We start from the raw sequence: 17,550 nt of genomic DNA on the forward strand, positions 1-17,550 counted from the left end.
GCCTTCATCGGGTGTGAAGAAGTTCCATGTTCCCTTTCATTATACTGTAGATGGCACTCTTCCCAGTGGACCACAATTTCTAAACCAGTGTCCTGATATGATGACAGAGGACAATGTGATGTACAGTAACTTCCATCCTCTAAATATTGTTCAACTAATGTGCAACCAAGGTCCTGAATACTTGATCATCAAGGATTCCATGGCAGAATTAGGGGTGTTAACCCTGGTGTCCTGATTAAATTCCAGGCTGGTTTTGAATAATCTGGCTAGCCTAAATTCCTCCTTAATACAAATTATGAGCAATTTCTCATTTCTCCACCTGAACTACTGTTTACTGGGACTAGTAGGGTATAATAGCTACTGCTTGTCACCCAGATGGGTATATGAAGCACTATGGGATACCTGGAATGAAAAACAATGTAAAAATACAAGAAATTGTTATTATTGCTGTTACCTTTATATCAGAAAAGTTAAAACTGGGAGAGAAAAGTGCAATTATGTGTGGTTTTGAAATGGCCCTTTGACATATCTTTTAAAAGATTACATTTATTGTGACTTTCACATTCAGGATAAAAACAGGAGAAAAAGGCTTGTGTTCTCATATTCTACTAGTGTTGTCTTGAATAAAATATTTTGAACATACAGTCGAGGCCTTGAAGACACATTATGAAGGATAAGTACTGCTTGATGCATGTACAGTAGAAGAGTAACTCTAAATATATGATAGAATTTATTACAGCTACCGATTGGTGCCTATTCTTGAGCATGTTGTTATTTATGCATGTTTGTCCATTACGTTTTTTTCACCCATCTGCTTTGAATGGCCTCCTTTCCTCACTTTGTTAGACTTCTACTTTATGCTGGTCTGGCATTATTTTAATCTTCAACCTCCTGCTTTACACTCTTCAAATTTATACAAGCACATTTTTTTGCATTAGCGTGTCCTCCTCATCTAAGATTTATGACCGACAGGTTCCTCAGCTCAATCTAATGGTATAAAAGAGACAATATTTTAAACATTAAAATGAAAACCATTTACAACTATGATCAAAAGAGAACATTTGGCATTAAAGTTTAAAAAGCAAAGTTAAGTAAAGCCATGTGGACAGACAGGCAAGTGGAGAGAAAGAAGAGAGCACACTTTATGCTTAAGAGAAGCTTAAAGTGCTGTTGCAAGCTTGCGCACGACACTGACCTATAATTAAAAAACCTCAGCATACAGGTAAGGAATCTAGCCTACAGGAGAAAGAAATACTTTTTTTCCACAGATGACCTTTTATTCACCCTGATTTTTTATTTAAAAAAACTCTCTTCTGTGTCCCTCCCATTACTCAAGATGCAGACAGATTATTGCCTCCTTTGCCTCATCATTATTGTGAAATCGGTTTAGCGGTTTATAATAGAAGAAGCTGCTTCACAATATAATGTATATACCAGACATGGACAAAATTACTAGGCAGATAATGCAGTACCACAAAATATTATTTAATAAAAGCCTGAATAAGTAGTATTTACTGTATTTTGATCATGCTTACAGTAGTGGGAAGGTGTACTGGAAACAGAAACTACCCACTGCTGTTTTTGTGCTAAGAGGAAAACTGTATCATGCTCAAAGAAGGGTGCTGCTTATAATTCTTTGGTTTCATTTTCTCTTCACTGTATAATATGTAAAGACATTTTATCCCCAAAATACTGTTATCTGCCTTTTAGAAATATGTCTTGTTTCTATTTTTTTCTTTACATAACTATGCTAAAAAGATTAAGCACTGCACTGGTACTTCTTTGGCTCTTGTTTATAAGAAAGTGGAAAATGTTCTTAGACGAATGATTGTGAATGTATCCATGTGATAATTGAAGGGATAATTAAATAATGTTATTTAAAAAGACATTACAATATTTCAGATCTGGCAACGTATTGTTGTGAAAAAAATACAGAACTTATATAGCTTTGTGTTTAATGCCTGGTTTCCTTTGGATTTACCGTAGTTTAGATAATGACTGGACAATAGATTGGTTTGAATGATAAATAGTATTATCAATTCTTCATGAACATGTTGTATGTGAAGGACTCTTTTCTTCTTTTACATCAGTGGTGATCTATTCCTCATGTGAGAATAGGGGTTTTGTTAGGCAGTTAAGAGACTTAGAGGGGTAAAAATGTGTTGACAGTGGTGACCTACAGTATATTGTAGAGTTGTGGAGTCCACAGACTTTAGTCTTGTTCTTAGCGTATAACTTAAGGAAAACTTTCTTGATTGTTGTTTTTTCAAAATCGCCTATCAAGAGCCGCATGGGCCCTGACTATAAACCAGTCATGTGTGATTGTCCGGTGTGTCCTTACCTTGAAGGTTTTGTAATGGTAGCGTCATAATGCCTCCTGCTGCTGCCGCTGCGACCAGGCCTTGAATGTTGGTCAGATTGGCAGTGGGGAGAGTCAAGACCAGGCCCTGCTGTCCACCCAGCTGCCCGGCCATGTTGAAAGGAATGAGGATTGGCTGATTGAGGCCTGGAGTGCCCCCGGGCATCACCCCTGCCACCGCCGATGCCAGCTGCTGTGCTGCCAACAAAGGCTAGAATACAAACACATGGACTGTTAACAGGCAGCGGCACACTCGAGGACCAGTCTCTTCAAAAGCCACATCACATTTAACACCTTGAAATGCAAAATATCTTTTTAACATAGCGTGACTGTGTTAATGATTTGTACATCTATGAGCAATATGGTGCAAAATAGTATAAACCAGTTAAATTATTTTAGATCTCATAGACACTCTGTAAAACGTGTTTGTTTCTATCTGTTAAATGGTAACTGCAATGCTATTTTCATATTTCAGGGTTAGAAAGAATCAGCATTGATGAGTGTATTTCACAGTAACTCCAGTAACAGTAAAATCTCCAATTTACATCTCAAAATAGATTACATTTCCAGGTATGTGCAATGTCATGTTCAGTGATTCAGAACGAGCCAACAAAATGTCCAGTGACATGTTGTGGCCTCATTACATTGTAAACAAGCAGGTTTGTTAACATATCTCTTTTAATTCAATTGAAATTTTGCTCTTCATTTCTAATGATTGTCGGTTTTGTCGACAAATACTACTTACAGTACTTGTTAACTCTGCGTGCAGATCACATTTCTGCGGTGAAATGTCTGCTACACAACCTGTACTTTTTTGCTTGTACATCACATTACATTAGTTATTACAGTGACTAGTGAGCAGGAAGGGCTGCATTATGTCGCAATTTGTGGGAACTCAAATGTGAGTTTGCGACAACATAGTTACTCACAGTATTTTCACAAAGTTCATGATTATCTGCTTCAATTGAAATTAGTAAAAGAAATTTCTATAATGTCAATGAATTTATTTTGTTACCGAGATTTAATAACCGGTCTGAGAAATTGAGACTCAGTTCGCCTAGAAGACTGGTCCTCTAAGTCACTGAGAAATGGAACCACGGTTGACCAACCAGGACCAGGAAAGAGTGGAACATCCTACTTAATTTGCTTCAAATACACAACATTGTTCTCACCATTGTTCTGATGTAGACAAGTAGTCAATGTGTAATGGCACCTCCATGTAGGAGAATGCTCTTAGCATCACCTGCCATTGCATGGAGAGTCTTCATCTTTTTATCACAGGCTCAGTGGAAAATCTGAATGAATTCCCCAGTACACATCTATGATACTGGCAGAGCTGTGTTTAATAATTGGGGTCTATTTTTCAGCAGAAACTAATACTATCCTATTTTTATTGCTTTGGTATAAAAATTATTCTCATGGCTTATAGTGACTATAGATACAGTATATGTTTTAGCATTTTATTTTTGTACAATAATGTACAGTGCCTTAACAAATGTTCCCAGGCAAATGTGAACGTCATTAGATCTCTTCTTGACCATCTGCCAAGATGTAACACTTGAACAGACACTAGGGAGCAATGAACAATATTCAATATCATTCAGACATTGTGAAAACATTTTTGTTTCCAGGCAAAAGTTTGTGTTTATATTCACAATGAATATTCGAAAACAATAATATTCTATAACATTAAATATTTTACATACACACATCTAAATGATCTGGGTGATTAATAATATTTAATCCTTGTATTTTATAGCCTTAAATAATTAGGTAGCCACATGCTGGCATTAAATGTGGCCTCATTTTTCTGTTTTGTCACAGAAATCTTTGGTTCCTTAGGACTTAAGAGTTCTCTAATTACCACCAAATGATGATATTAATTACAGTTTAACACTGTGTAATGAAACAAAGAATTTTTGTGCAAAGTAAGAAGTGTTTTTTGCGGGAGACTTCAACTTTCTTCATAAATACAGCAAAAGAATGAAAGAGGCAGATATTGTTAAGTATGACAGAGCTCATGCAAATGGAAACTCTTGTAATCTTGACTTTACAAACAATGGAGACAGAGTGGGGCAAATGGAGGTGAGAGAAACATTCGGCGACTGTGAACATAACAAGGCATGCTTAAAATATTTGTTGAAAATGTCCAGAATTCAGTAAAGCAGACTTTTAAAAAAAAGAGACCAGGCTTTGAGAAGTTGAATGGGAAAGGATGCATGCCGAATCAGAAGAGAACTGATGGCAATAGTTTTAACAGATTCCGTTTAAAGCCGAACTCAAAGTGGTTCAACAAAGCAAATATAAGGGAAGAGAAAACTTTCAAATGAATTAAAAAATAAAATCTCGTCAAAAAAGTACAATGAATTACAAGCACTGGTAAAAAAAAAAGATCAAATAGAAAGGCCAAAAGAGAAAGTGAAAGTTATTTTAAGTAATACTACAACCATTAAAGAACCATTAAAGATTAAGTAAAATTTACAGTATCTGGAATGATAACTGAAAACTTTTAGACAAATGAAAGGGAAATGGCTAATGCTGCAAATTAATATTTCAGTTAGGTGCTCAACATGCCTTAGGCAGCAAAACAAAGTTCTATACTAAGTAGTTTTAGCATTGAAGAGTCAGAAGTGTTTTGGTTAATAGAATCACTCAAGATTAATACATTTTAAGGGGCCCCATGGTATCTTACCAGATGTACCTAAGGAAACAAGAGATATAACACTAACTTTGTCTCTCAAAACCGGAACAGTGCTCGTGTATTACAGAATTGCACAATATGCCTATGAGGGGACCTTATACAAGTATTCAAAATCCTAAAAGGTATCCCCAACCTGAAATTCAGTAAACTTCTCCATTATTTTAAAGACTCCCTCTTTTTTACAGAACTTTTCATTTATTTATAATACAGAAACACAATTAATTTACAGGTGTTATCTAAAGCACAAAAAAGGTACATAATACCAAAAAGACGGACTAAAAGACTTCCAGTTCAAAGTCTGATTAGTATATCTCCTATTTATTTTTTAAAGAACAGTCATGTTAATTCTTAATTATATATTTAAGTTAAATATGCAATTACAGCACCTTAAAGCTTTTGACTTACTATTATGAACCTGAAAAATTAAAAAGTAGAACATTATTTTCCACTTAATATTTTCCACAGTTGGTGTCACCGCACACAGAACAGTTTATTATTTTTGTTCCTGTCCATGCTAAACATGAGACCCAAAGAACCAGCTGTAGGGTCCCCAAGAGAGGGGATGAACTTGAAAAATCTTTAACTGCACTTGTCAGCTATTGTATGTGCTTGTATTTTGCATGGTGGGTTGAAGATGTGATAACTATGGAAGGACTGATGTGTAAGTGTAAGAATGTATGAGGACAGAACCTTTCAGTTTCAGCGATACCTGCAGAACATACTCTATAAGACACAACAATGTGAAGACATTATGGACTGGGACAATTCATTTAGATTGATTTTTAAATGTCAAAATATTTGTTCCTAAGATAGAATGTTAATTGCTTAGCATTGAGTGCATTATAAGTTTGACTGTAACCAAATACACTATTTACATTTTGAACAACATACCCTTGTTTTAAAATGAGACTAATTTTTGAGATTCTGTTCTTTGTGTTATTAGTATCTTATGATCAGACAAACAGTATTACTTTCATTATTAGTATATGTACCCATAGTTTTTGGAGCAGACAGTGTTTGTTTCAGGGACAGTTATGGGACAGATATGTTGTGAAAATATAATATGTAATTAAATCCAAATCCATATAGAAATTTTACTAAATCTAAAGCAAACACTATTAAAAGCAGTAGAAGAACAAAGAATGACATTATACTTGCAATCAATCACCAAAGGCATTTATGGAAGACTGATTCATTAATAAAGACAATAAAGAGTTTGTTTTTAACAAATGTTATGGATAATATCTTTGATAGGTAGACATACATACTGTATACGTTATTCAATATACTGTACCTTCCTGCAATTACTGTATATGAGCTTGTCAGTCACAACATTAAGGAGAATGGAATGAGAAAAAGTCGGCATTTTAAAGGCTTGTCCTTTTTTCTCCAATTGAAGTGGTTTCATACCAGATTAATAGTTAAATCTGTTAAAATGAACATGACATTTGCACAGAGCAATTCATTTACTGTAGTTACAAACAGTACCATGGAAAAGTATTCAGACCTTTCCTATGGTGTCCCATTTTGCAAAATTACAAAATGGTAAATACGAATTTGTTAAAATGTAATATTTTCTTTCAAGAACTGAAGAGGAAAAATAAAATATATCAATTGCTATAAGTGTTCAGTATTCAGTATTGAATACTGAACTCAATATTTGGTATATAGCCACTGTTTTGGGGTAAGTCTCTACCAGCTTTGCACACAAGCTTAGTGCAATTTTTCCCCACTCTTCCTGGTGGATTTATTCAAACGGTCTCACGTTGCTTGGGGATCAGTTATGGACAGCAGTTTTCAAGTCTTCTCACAGATTCATAATAGGATTTACACCAGGTCTCTTTCACTGGGCCACTCAAGGACATTCATGCTCTTACTTTTAAGCTACTCCAGTCTAGCCTTGCTTTTGGATCACTGTCCTTGCAGAAAGGTGAATTTATGTTCCAGTTTTAAGTCTGAAGCTGGGTTTCTCCCAAAATTGTTCAACAATTTGCTCCATCTATGTTTGCTTTAGTCTTAAAAGCATTTCTAAGTTTGTGTTGTCTGACAACAAAACCATTTACCATATGTTTGCAGATCACATGAATATTACAGTGTAAGTTTGCATATCACATAAGTGCCATGCTGTAAATCAAATGGAGGATTTCAGATCTTTTATTTTAGTTTGGTAGAGGCCCTACAGAGAGTGACCACAATACTGTTGACCCATGGACTAAACTCTGTAGCTCTTTCCAACTTGCCAATGGTCTCACAGTGGCATCCCAAACCAGTTTCATCCTGGCTCAGTTGCAACTTTTGTACAGACAACAGTGTCTGGGAGCCTTCTCCAGGCTACAAGAGATATTAAGGATCTTCTAAAATGTTCTATACCCTTCTCTTGATCTGTGCTTTTGTGCAACTTTATTTACAAGCTGATCTGAAATTTTCTTGATCTTAATGGTAGAATCTTTGCTTGAAATTCACTACCTGATCTTACACAGACAGGTGTATTGATTTGGAGATCTTGTGAACCACAAATATTTCTCACAAGCAGAGGCCACTGAACTGTTTGGCTCATTACGCTCATATTTGGTATCTAAAATAATTTAGATGTTGGAGTGGGGAACCACATCAGCGTGTGCTGGCTGCAAAGGAACTAGGAAAGGTAATTCCATGCTAAATTAAAGTACCATGAGATAGAAGAAACAATTGTTTTGTAATGTTATGTTTAATCTATTACTTTTCAGTGTGGAATTAACCTTTACTAGTTAATTTAGTTTTGCCAGACCTTTAGCAATCAAGACTTTTACATTTTTCTTTCAAATGAATTATCTATTTATTTTTTCCTTTTGGTTTGTCCTTTGAATATGTGTAGTTGGGTGTGTATACACTGTACAATAAATATTAATTGCTGCATCAAAGTGTTTTGACTGCAAGCTTTAAAGCTTTAAAACTGTGCAAGGGTTTCAATACTTTTGCAAGACAGTGGATATAAAATAGGGATAATTTAATTTAAAATCATTAATTAATGTTTAGAGCCCCTTCTTTAATGCACACCTTTGGATTCCAGCATTCATAATTTGCTGAAGGCCTGAATAAGCGGCTCTTTAGTTTCACTGTTTCCATGGCAGTTGCTTCGGTGGCAGTGCATTTGTTGTAGCAATCCAATGAAACCCCCTGTGATGTGATTATGTGACCTGTGATCTGATTGACGATCCCGAGCTTTATCTAAGAGGATTGTTGCAGCATGATCAAGGAAGCTACTGTAGGACCAAAAGACTAGAGGCACAAAGACCTTCTCTCCCCTGTAGAGATCTTCTTTTAAAGGGCTTCTGCCTTCTCAGGATGGGCTTTGGGTTTTCAATAAATAATAATGTACTTTTCAACAACTACCTGAAAGGGAAAACTAGTTCATTAATAAATCTTGTCACACTACATATGGAATAGTAATTAAAAAAACTGAAACATACTTTAGATTTATCATTTATATATGTACTGTAGCATACACTGTAATATATATACAGCTTGCATACCTAAACATGCATACAGTATACAGTACATGCTATGCATTCATATACTGGCATGAAAAAAGAGATGTTCATATGTATACATATTGAACATGTTCTAGAAGTATAGATAAGTAAAGATACAGTACAGATATTGTACACATTTATTTAAATGTGTATATAGGAAGACTTGAAATATGAAAATAAGACACATGCAAGTTTAGAAACATGACATAGAAGTGACACAACCTGGCTGCAACTATATAATCTGAAACATATGGGACAAGATCAGCAATCCTGACCAGCAGACCAGCTGTCCAGTTGCACAGTCATACCATAGAGGTGTTTTTAATGGGAACCTTTCAGAGGTATAGACTGAGATGATATTTTTGGTGGTGTTGTGTTTTTGGGTGGCATGGTGGTGCAGTGGTTAGCATGGCTGCCTTGCAGCACTGGGGCCCTGAGTTCCATCCTGAGTTGCTATTTGTATGGAGGTAATGTTCTCCCTGATAGTGGACAACCAAGACATTTTGGTGGGTTAATTATCTTAAGGTAAAATGGTCTCTGGTGTGAGTTTGTGTCAATGTGTCTGTGATGGACTGGCATCCTGTTCAGTGTGTATCCTGTCTTGTGCCCATTGCAAGCCAGTCAGACTCCAGCTTCCGAATTGGAAGAAACAGTAGGAAAACTTATGGGTGGATGTTGTGTTTCCACCTTTCTTTTGATTGATAATGGTACTCTTAGCTTTTGGGGGTAAAAGACACTGGGAAAATATTTCCCTTCAAACATTGCACTTGTGTGACAACACAAAAATAACAATTGCTGTACAATCAACTTATTTCACATTACAATACAGATACAGTATAGCAACACAGTATTGCCAAACCATAAACAAGACTGTGACTTTTGTTGTCTTTAACATAACTATCCTACCTCTTTTGCTCGTATTCTAGTCCAGCCCATTTTTCAACCTTTAGTAATGAGGCAAAAATATAGTTTTACAAATACGACTAGCGTAGGAATTTTTGGAAAACACAATGCCAGGCTTAGAACGGATTTACTCTCAGGAAGACTGTGCTGTGCTGTGATTCCATTAGTGATGCCTCCGCTCTGCTCTTCAGAACTGCACCGAGTCACGTCTATCACAGGAGCACAGGACTTACTGTACAATCCTTTTGCAAGTCAACAGCAAAGTGGATTCCACTTGCCGTACAGAGAAATAATACATAATAGCTTCCCAATACGCACTGAGCGTGTATTACCATGCTGATGAAAAAGGGCAAAGACGGATTAGCATTAAGATAAATGCCTTCCTATTGCTTTAACTTCACTGCAGTTACTGTATAATATAAGGCTTTGAGAGCAATGTGTCTAACCATATTGATCCTTTAATAGGAGGCATTAGTCACAACAATCAAAACCACTTTGTTCAGTTGGGATGCAAAACCGTCAAAGTGTGTATTGATAAGATGACTGTGATGTGTGAGTGTTGGCTGCCTGGCCAAGGGATGAGGCAGAAATGACCGAATAAGCCCCACATACAGTACAGAGTATGAGAATACAGAGCTTAAGGATTCAAGATATTGCATTAATACACAAGATAACAGATCCAATACAATAAAACACAGTAAGTGGAGCTGTGGAGAAGAGTGATATCTAAAACAATATCTAAAAATCTAACAATAACCAAAAAAGAATAGTAGAATTCTTGTTGGGTTTGATCATTTTGGAGGTAATAGCAGCTCAGGTATTTGGCTTTACCTTAAAGGCATTACTTGTCTCTTTAAGGCAGCAGCTTTACTACTTTTGAAACCTTGGATTTCGTCAGGCCCCAGAGGCTAAATAAAGCTGAGTCTGGTCAGTACAGAGAGGGAAACCTCCAAAGATGCCTTGATTGCTGCAGTAAGTGGTGCTGCTGGACCAGTAGTTGATGATCTTCTATCTGGACCAGAATTTCCAAATCATTTCCACATACACACTGAGCGTGCATTACCATGCTGACCAAGGCTATTGTGCCCTTAGTGGTACATCCTTTGAATGAGACATTAAGCCAAGATGCTGAGTATTTGGTCATTAAAAATCCCATGGCAGGTTATGAAAGTGCAATGTTCCTAATCCTAATGTGCTGGCTGAATTCCAGTCTGGGTTAGTACGCCTTCATAAAGCTCCCACTTAATTCAACTGGTGAAACAGATTCTGACTTCTCCATCTGATGTGCTCTGTAGTGTGGCTGCTGTTGCCAACTTGGAGGGGACTGCAATTCAGTCTGGCCATGAAATGCATGGGAGTGAACCAAGCTGTGTTTTGCCCACACTGCAGGAGAACATAAATGCTAAGATTACAAAGGGATATCAAGTCACAGCTTTAGCAAAACAATTTTTTGTTTAAAGGACAATGGTTAGGTACAATGTTGAGGAACCAACCATGTAATTAGAAGGAGACACAGCACTTTAACTGCAGGTACTTTATGTTCAGTCTGCTTTATGTGAGGAACAAGGTAAGTCATTAGGATGAGGAACCCCTTATGACTTCCTGTATGCCAGAATCCCAAAAGGGAGGGAGTCAAATGTGCTCTGTACACAAAAGTACGCAGAATAAAAAATGCTATAAAATGCTTAAAATAATAAGATTATTATAAATAAAAAATAATAAGATCAGCTACTTTAGACATGTGTATCATATCTCATATAGTGTACTTCATCCCATAAAGTCAGATAATCGCAGTCATGCAATTGCAACTAAAACAGATCACCTAGACTAGAGGAATGTGTTGGTTTTGAGCTACATTGGTTTGAGGGCTAACAGCTTGTTCACACGGACAAAGTCGTCAGAACCCCTAAGACTAACTTGAGCAGGCCTGAGTAAATGCTGAGCATATACTGTTAAGTGTTTAAGTAAGTAAGTCTTTGATGTCATATTGGGCACAGAGTCAGCAAGCCAAATGCTTAACCACGTGGTCAAATATTCTTCTTTGGGAGGCTGAGTCCTGGAGAGAGTGGCTGTTTCCTTGGTAACTGCCAGACTGACCACTGGATGCCAATTGAAGGTGGGAGGGAAGCGGTTTGATTTCATGAAGGAGATCGTCAGAGTTGTTGAAGATTAGATCCTTGGCAGAGGTAAGAGTGTCATTTGTCAATGAAGCAGAGGTTAGATGGCGTTTGAACAGGGAGTAGCTCAAACACCATACACACATTTTTAAATGTACCAAAACGATTGCAGGTTCAGCCGGAAGTGGCAGAGAGCAGGAGCAAGCAGTAGGAGGCAGGAATGAGCACAACTGGATAGAAAGACATCAGTAAGAAAGATGCAGTGTGACTTGCTGACACAGTGATAAGTGCTATCCCAGTGAATGCGGGATAGATTGGACTAGACCTGCATTTATCTATAGGACTCACAGGAATTGGTGTCTTTTTAAAACTTTCCTGACTTTCATTATTAATTCTATTTATTGATAAGGTGCTACTAAGCATTAACTTATCAGGGGACTGTCCAGGTGAAAAAGTGCATAGCCTTTTGATCTTTAAAATCTGTGTTTTATGATCACAAAAAAGTGTCACTTTCAATAGAGAAAGGAACCTACGGCTAATATTCTAATTATTATGCTAATGAAAAAAGTAATCTGTCAAACTATAAGTCACTAGTCAGGCCCCTGGATGCTAAATGTGAGAAAGGAGAAACATAACATTTTTCTTGTTTTTTATTAAAAATCTACACAACTCTCTTAATTAAAATATGTATACAAATCACAGGCCAAGTTTTCAAATGAGCCCTGTCAGAGGTGTGGTCGGTCACTTAAATACCATAAACACCTTAATTGTATAAAGCCCTCAGAAAGACACCATTAGGAACACTTCAATGCTGTGATAATGTGTGATCAAAGGCAATCGAGTGCTGTGCTAATAGGCCTGTAGTTCATTAAATCTCCCCATGCCATCAAACCAATAAATCCAATTAAGTGCGAGGTTCCTCTTTATCGAGCTGTTTACTCCTGTGAACCAGTAAAATGAATATAAAACTGTCAACACAACAAAAAGAGCAATAACAGAGACAGAAGGTTCACTTGAGGACTGGGCCATGGAGACCCGTTACTCAGCGTGAAATTTGACAACAAAATGGATCTTGCCTTGGAAGATAAGCTGACAGTCTTTTGTAATTAAGCCCAGAGTTCTATTCACAGTGCTAACCATGATGATAATGGAAAAAATTAAAAAAAAAACATTACTTTTTTAAGAGAAGACAAAGGAGGTTCAAGAAACAGAAGCAAAATGACTTAAGTAAGCACATTTTAAGTTTATGTGGAGTCCTATAAAGTTGAGGAGATTTTGCAATGTAACTTTAAAAGCTGTCCTTTGAGATTTTGCCTCCACCATCAAAAAATAAATAATTACTATAATTACGCAGTACCCTGTTCTGAGCTCTTTAGGCTCTTCTGCAAGGCAGCAATAATTTACCCTCATCCCTGTTTCTGTGCTGGAGTTTATACAGTAGCTCTCACTAGCACATTCTAGTAGCTCTTGACTCTAAAGCAGGAAGACAGAAAGTACAGTAAGAGGACATGATTGAACAATCCCTGCAGATACCAATCATAAAATCAATTCCAGTCGAAACTGCAACATTTGCCTCATTCAAGACATAAGACCTGTATATGCTAATTATTAGTAAATAGATTCACTTTTAAATATTTAGTCAATTTTATTATCTCACAGGAACAGAAAACCAATAACACCATTTTGCACATACTTATTGTCAGAGTTGTGAATTTCAGTCAAAAACCTATAGTGATTAATACATTCCCTGAAGTATTCTGTGGAGTTCCTAAAACATACTGTAGCTAGGATTATACTACTGTATATTCTTATAACAATTCTTATTATACAATTCTGATAACCCCATACACAAGCTTTTGAACTAGACTATGTAAATTATTCAATTCTGTAACTTTACAGTGTCTTCCTTGTATATACAGTACTGTATGTATTATAGTAACAAAGCGAAACTGGGGATTTCACTCAATCACTAAATATTTCACTAGGGAATTTACAAAAACCTTAAACATTTCAGTGAATATGAAAAGCTCCTGGTGAAATATCTAGGGATTGGTTTCATATTGTTTCTGTAACATGCTGGCCTATATTCACAGAGGGTTTAACACATTGGATATCACTAGACACTTTTTCAAAAAGGCAGAAACTCCACATGAAAGTTAAATATTCAGTGAATCCCACCACGCATGGTTTATTTTTGTTGGGTAACCATGAATTTGGGTGTCTGGGCCCTATAGAAAAAAATGTTGACACTGAATTTCTGCAATACCCTTGTGAGGCAACTGTGTTTTGTTGATTCTGAACCCTGAAAGTCCTTTTTATTTTAATAGTCATGTTTTTATCGGAATTATATCAATGAAAAACATTCAAGTAAAAATAAAAGGCAAAATAAGCCTTTGTAATACTTCAAATAATATCTCAAACTGTATACATTTATATACAGTGAAAATTCAGACAAAATAATTATTTTCTGTATACTTACTGTACATACAGTTCGTATCCAGTACATTAATTGTCATAATAAAACAAATACATTAGTATACTTTTAGAATTCCATGCATTAAACACTGCCTAGCTTAGGTACATTGTCTACTGCATTACAGTTCCTACTGTTGGTTATAAAGTAAATACATACAGTCAGACTGTTTTTTAGATATATGAACCAAAACATAGAAAATTCACTAATATCTTGCACATTTTTTATGTTACCACTCCCTGGTGAAAAGGAGAGGCATCAACTCTCAATGAGCACTTGGTCTTGTTAAAACATTAGCGAGCAAGAAGGAAAGAAAGCAGAAGCAGCCGAAGAAAACTTATTTTATCTCATCTCAGTTTCCGACCCTGTTCGCGAATGCCAACACCCTCTGCCGTGTCAGGAAGTAAAGAAAGAGCAGTAACCCACCTGTGGTCCAACAGGGTAAGCAGGGTGGCTCTGGTTATGCTGGGTCTGGTCGGCTGTGCCACTGCCTGTGTCAGGCTGCACCACACTTCCTCTGTTTCCTGAGCACAAGGAAGGAAAAAAAAAGAAAAGGTTTAGGTTTAATAGCTACAGCCTGGGGAGAGCTGCACATCGCCACACCGTGATGTCACATAACATCAAGCTGGAAATGATATGCCTAAGTGCTTTATCAATAACTCAAGCGCTCAGAATCACTCATCAAGCTGCATAAATTACCACTTCATTCAGCTGGTCCAGCTCATTGAAGGAGATGTATGACAAAGTGACAGCGCTGAAACTGAAGCTGAATAATATCACCGGAACAAATGTAGGGCACATTATACATCAATTTACATACATGAGTGCTTCATGCGCCCGGGCTAGTAGTAGTTCTGGCTGGTATCATGAGCAACAATTATTCAAATTTGTTAAACCCACAACGCTGTGAAGGATGACAGGGTATATTTTAAATATTGAAACAGTAATGAGCGTGGCGATTACAAGAACGACAACACGCCGCCTCAGGGGGGATCCGCTGGAAGGCTTCGCACATGCAAAGACAGCTCTTTGCATTTGAAAGGGGGGGGGTAGTCATTTGTAAATGCCACTATTTCTCATCATTGCCAAATGAACATACACTGGTGCCTTATGGCCTAGTTGCTAGAGGGAGAGCATTTGGAATACGCCTTAGAACTTTTTTTCAGATACTGTGAAATCTGTAATACATTTCAGGCTGTAATCTGCAAATCTCCCAAAATGTTGGGAGAAAACCCTACCTTTTTCTTCACTTCGTTTGCCTCATGGTATTTCCTGACAACAATATTGGGTGCATTTAAATCCCCAGTTTGCTTTTTTGAGCTCAGCTGTGGTGAGGAGAATGAGCAATTGAGCACTGGGAATAAGTGTTAATTCCCAGGTAGAACTGCCTCAGTGTAAGAGCTGCCCTCACTTAAGACATTTGATAGTGGTCAGGCTTCCAGGAGCCTGAAATTGAGGCAACTAGTAACTTTGTGTCCAGCGCTGACAGTGAGTCACTCTGCCAATCAATGAGATGCAGGGTGTAAACAGTACCTGCTGCTGTTGACAGTCAGTTATTGACTCAGTGAGAAGTTGGCAACACTGCCTTCAATCTGTGTAAAAATAATACAATGTTTAATTGATTGTGTCTTTAATTTTTGCCAAGACACAATGCCCATTAGTGGCAATGCTAATAGATTACTGTGAATCTTGAGCAAAAGGGTTACATACATAAACCTGGCTCAAAATATCTGTAAGTCTGTTGCATTTTGTAAGTACAGTAGATATAGTACATAACATACTGTATTTAGTGAGGACTGTCACGCATAAAATGTAAAAGAACTGGTCTGTTTCCTACCGCTTGTATAGGTTTGTGTTTTACCCAAATACTACATACATCAATAAAGGTTATATTTATTTAGTTGACACATTCATCCAAAGCTAATTCTAATTGGAACAACTGGTGAATTGTAAAAACGTACATTCTGCAAATTTTACATTGAGTAAATTACAGATGACTAACCAATACAAGACACAGCGGTTACAACAAAGAAAATCTGTGCATTATGGTCATGTGAGCTGAATCACGAGCTTCTCTTCATGGATCAGAAAGGCCAAGACACCTTTATATTTCAGAAGCCTGTTTGATTATATTGATAGTTTTGCTTCTTTCTATTATTTCTGGATATATATATATATATTTTCTGTTACAGAGTGAGTTCAGAGGGCAAAATCAACTGGTTAATCACACGCAGGTCTCCTGCGACTGGGCTCAGTTTGTGACAGACACTATTTGGCGGCTCAACAAGTAGCAGAAGAAATACTACATGCAGCTTGGCTTTATAAACACCTTGCAGCAGGGCAGCAGTCATTTTTTTTAATAGGCGTGTGCATCTTTCCTTCCATCTATCCATCTATTTCCTCTTAAACCACTACAGGGTCAAGGGAGAGATAGAGCTTATCCTGGCAAGCAACCGGCAGAAGACAGGATACACCCTGGACAGGACTCCAGTCCATCGCAGGGAACACACACACTCATAACAGGGCCAATGTTCCCAGAAGCTAATAAACGTGACAATATTTCTTTATACTGTAGGAGGAAACCAGAGAAAACCCACACAAACACAGGGAGAACATACAAACTTTATGCAAAAACACTCTAGGAATTGAACCCAGAGCCCCTGTAATGCGAGACAGCAATGTTAACCACTACGCCACCATGCTCTTATTAACTCTCTATTGTACTGACTTTTCTCTTAGACTGATAATTATTGTAGGAGAAAGAACTTATCAGAGGAGTTCTATGAGCTCAAAGAGAGAAAATGACATGAAGAAACAAGGCAGCGTCACACTTTAATCCCTCCGCTACAACAGTATAATGGTTTCACCCTCCTTCTCCTGTATAATTCCTACAAGCTATAAAATGCTCCTTCAAAAGATACTTTTGCTGAAATGGTTCAGCCCTGGGAATACAAAGCCACTTTACCACCTGGAAGGTGTAGCAGCAAGTGTTTCAACACCTTCAATTGTAACTGGAAACATCTGGTGTTATGTAGTTCAACCTACCAAATGACATGTACTGCATGAAATAATATTTATTCTCTCAGATTCCGTAATTCCTGTGTTATCTACAGTACCTATCGGATGTGTTTTTCAAAATATTTCTGGAAAAAATAGAACTCTGCTCCTCCTCTGCTTAATTGTGATTAAACCTACAGAATGTCATAGACATGTTTTTTTTTTCTCACTTACCTTTCACAGACCAGTTTATTTTTTTTGACATTCACTGTTTTATAACACAGACAGGGTTACAACAATATTTGAATACTTTGAAATATAATGGAATTCTAAACAATAATAATAGTATTAGTTTAAATGGATGGATAGTATTGAAAATGCATGGATAGGATCTAAGTTGAACATAAAAGAAAGCCAATGTGAGTGAAATGTTAATGTTAATACCAAGAAAGACAGATATCAAATTGAATAATTACGCACAAAACTCA

The 17,550-nt window shown here is 36.9% G+C and overlaps 1 protein-coding gene across 1 annotated transcript in view; it reads right to left on the bottom strand.

The window, feature by feature from the left end:
- Positions 1-17,550, bottom strand: part of pou6f2 (POU class 6 homeobox 2) — a 202,188-nt gene that overhangs the window by 108,056 nt on the left and 76,582 nt on the right. Inside the window, exons 3-4 of the mRNA XM_088643523.1 lie at positions 14,492-14,589; positions 2,342-2,570 (exon numbers count right to left, since the gene is read on the bottom strand). Of these exons, the coding sequence (XP_088499649.1) occupies positions 2,342-2,570; positions 14,492-14,589 (327 nt within the window). The remainder of the gene's footprint in view (positions 1-2,341; positions 2,571-14,491; positions 14,590-17,550) is intronic.

The sequence above is a fragment of the Lepisosteus platostomus genome, chromosome 8 (assembly GCF_059453375.1).
Source record: "Lepisosteus platostomus isolate fLepPlt1 chromosome 8, fLepPlt1.hap1, whole genome shotgun sequence".
Taxonomy (NCBI): Eukaryota; Metazoa; Chordata; class Actinopteri; order Semionotiformes; family Lepisosteidae; genus Lepisosteus; species Lepisosteus platostomus.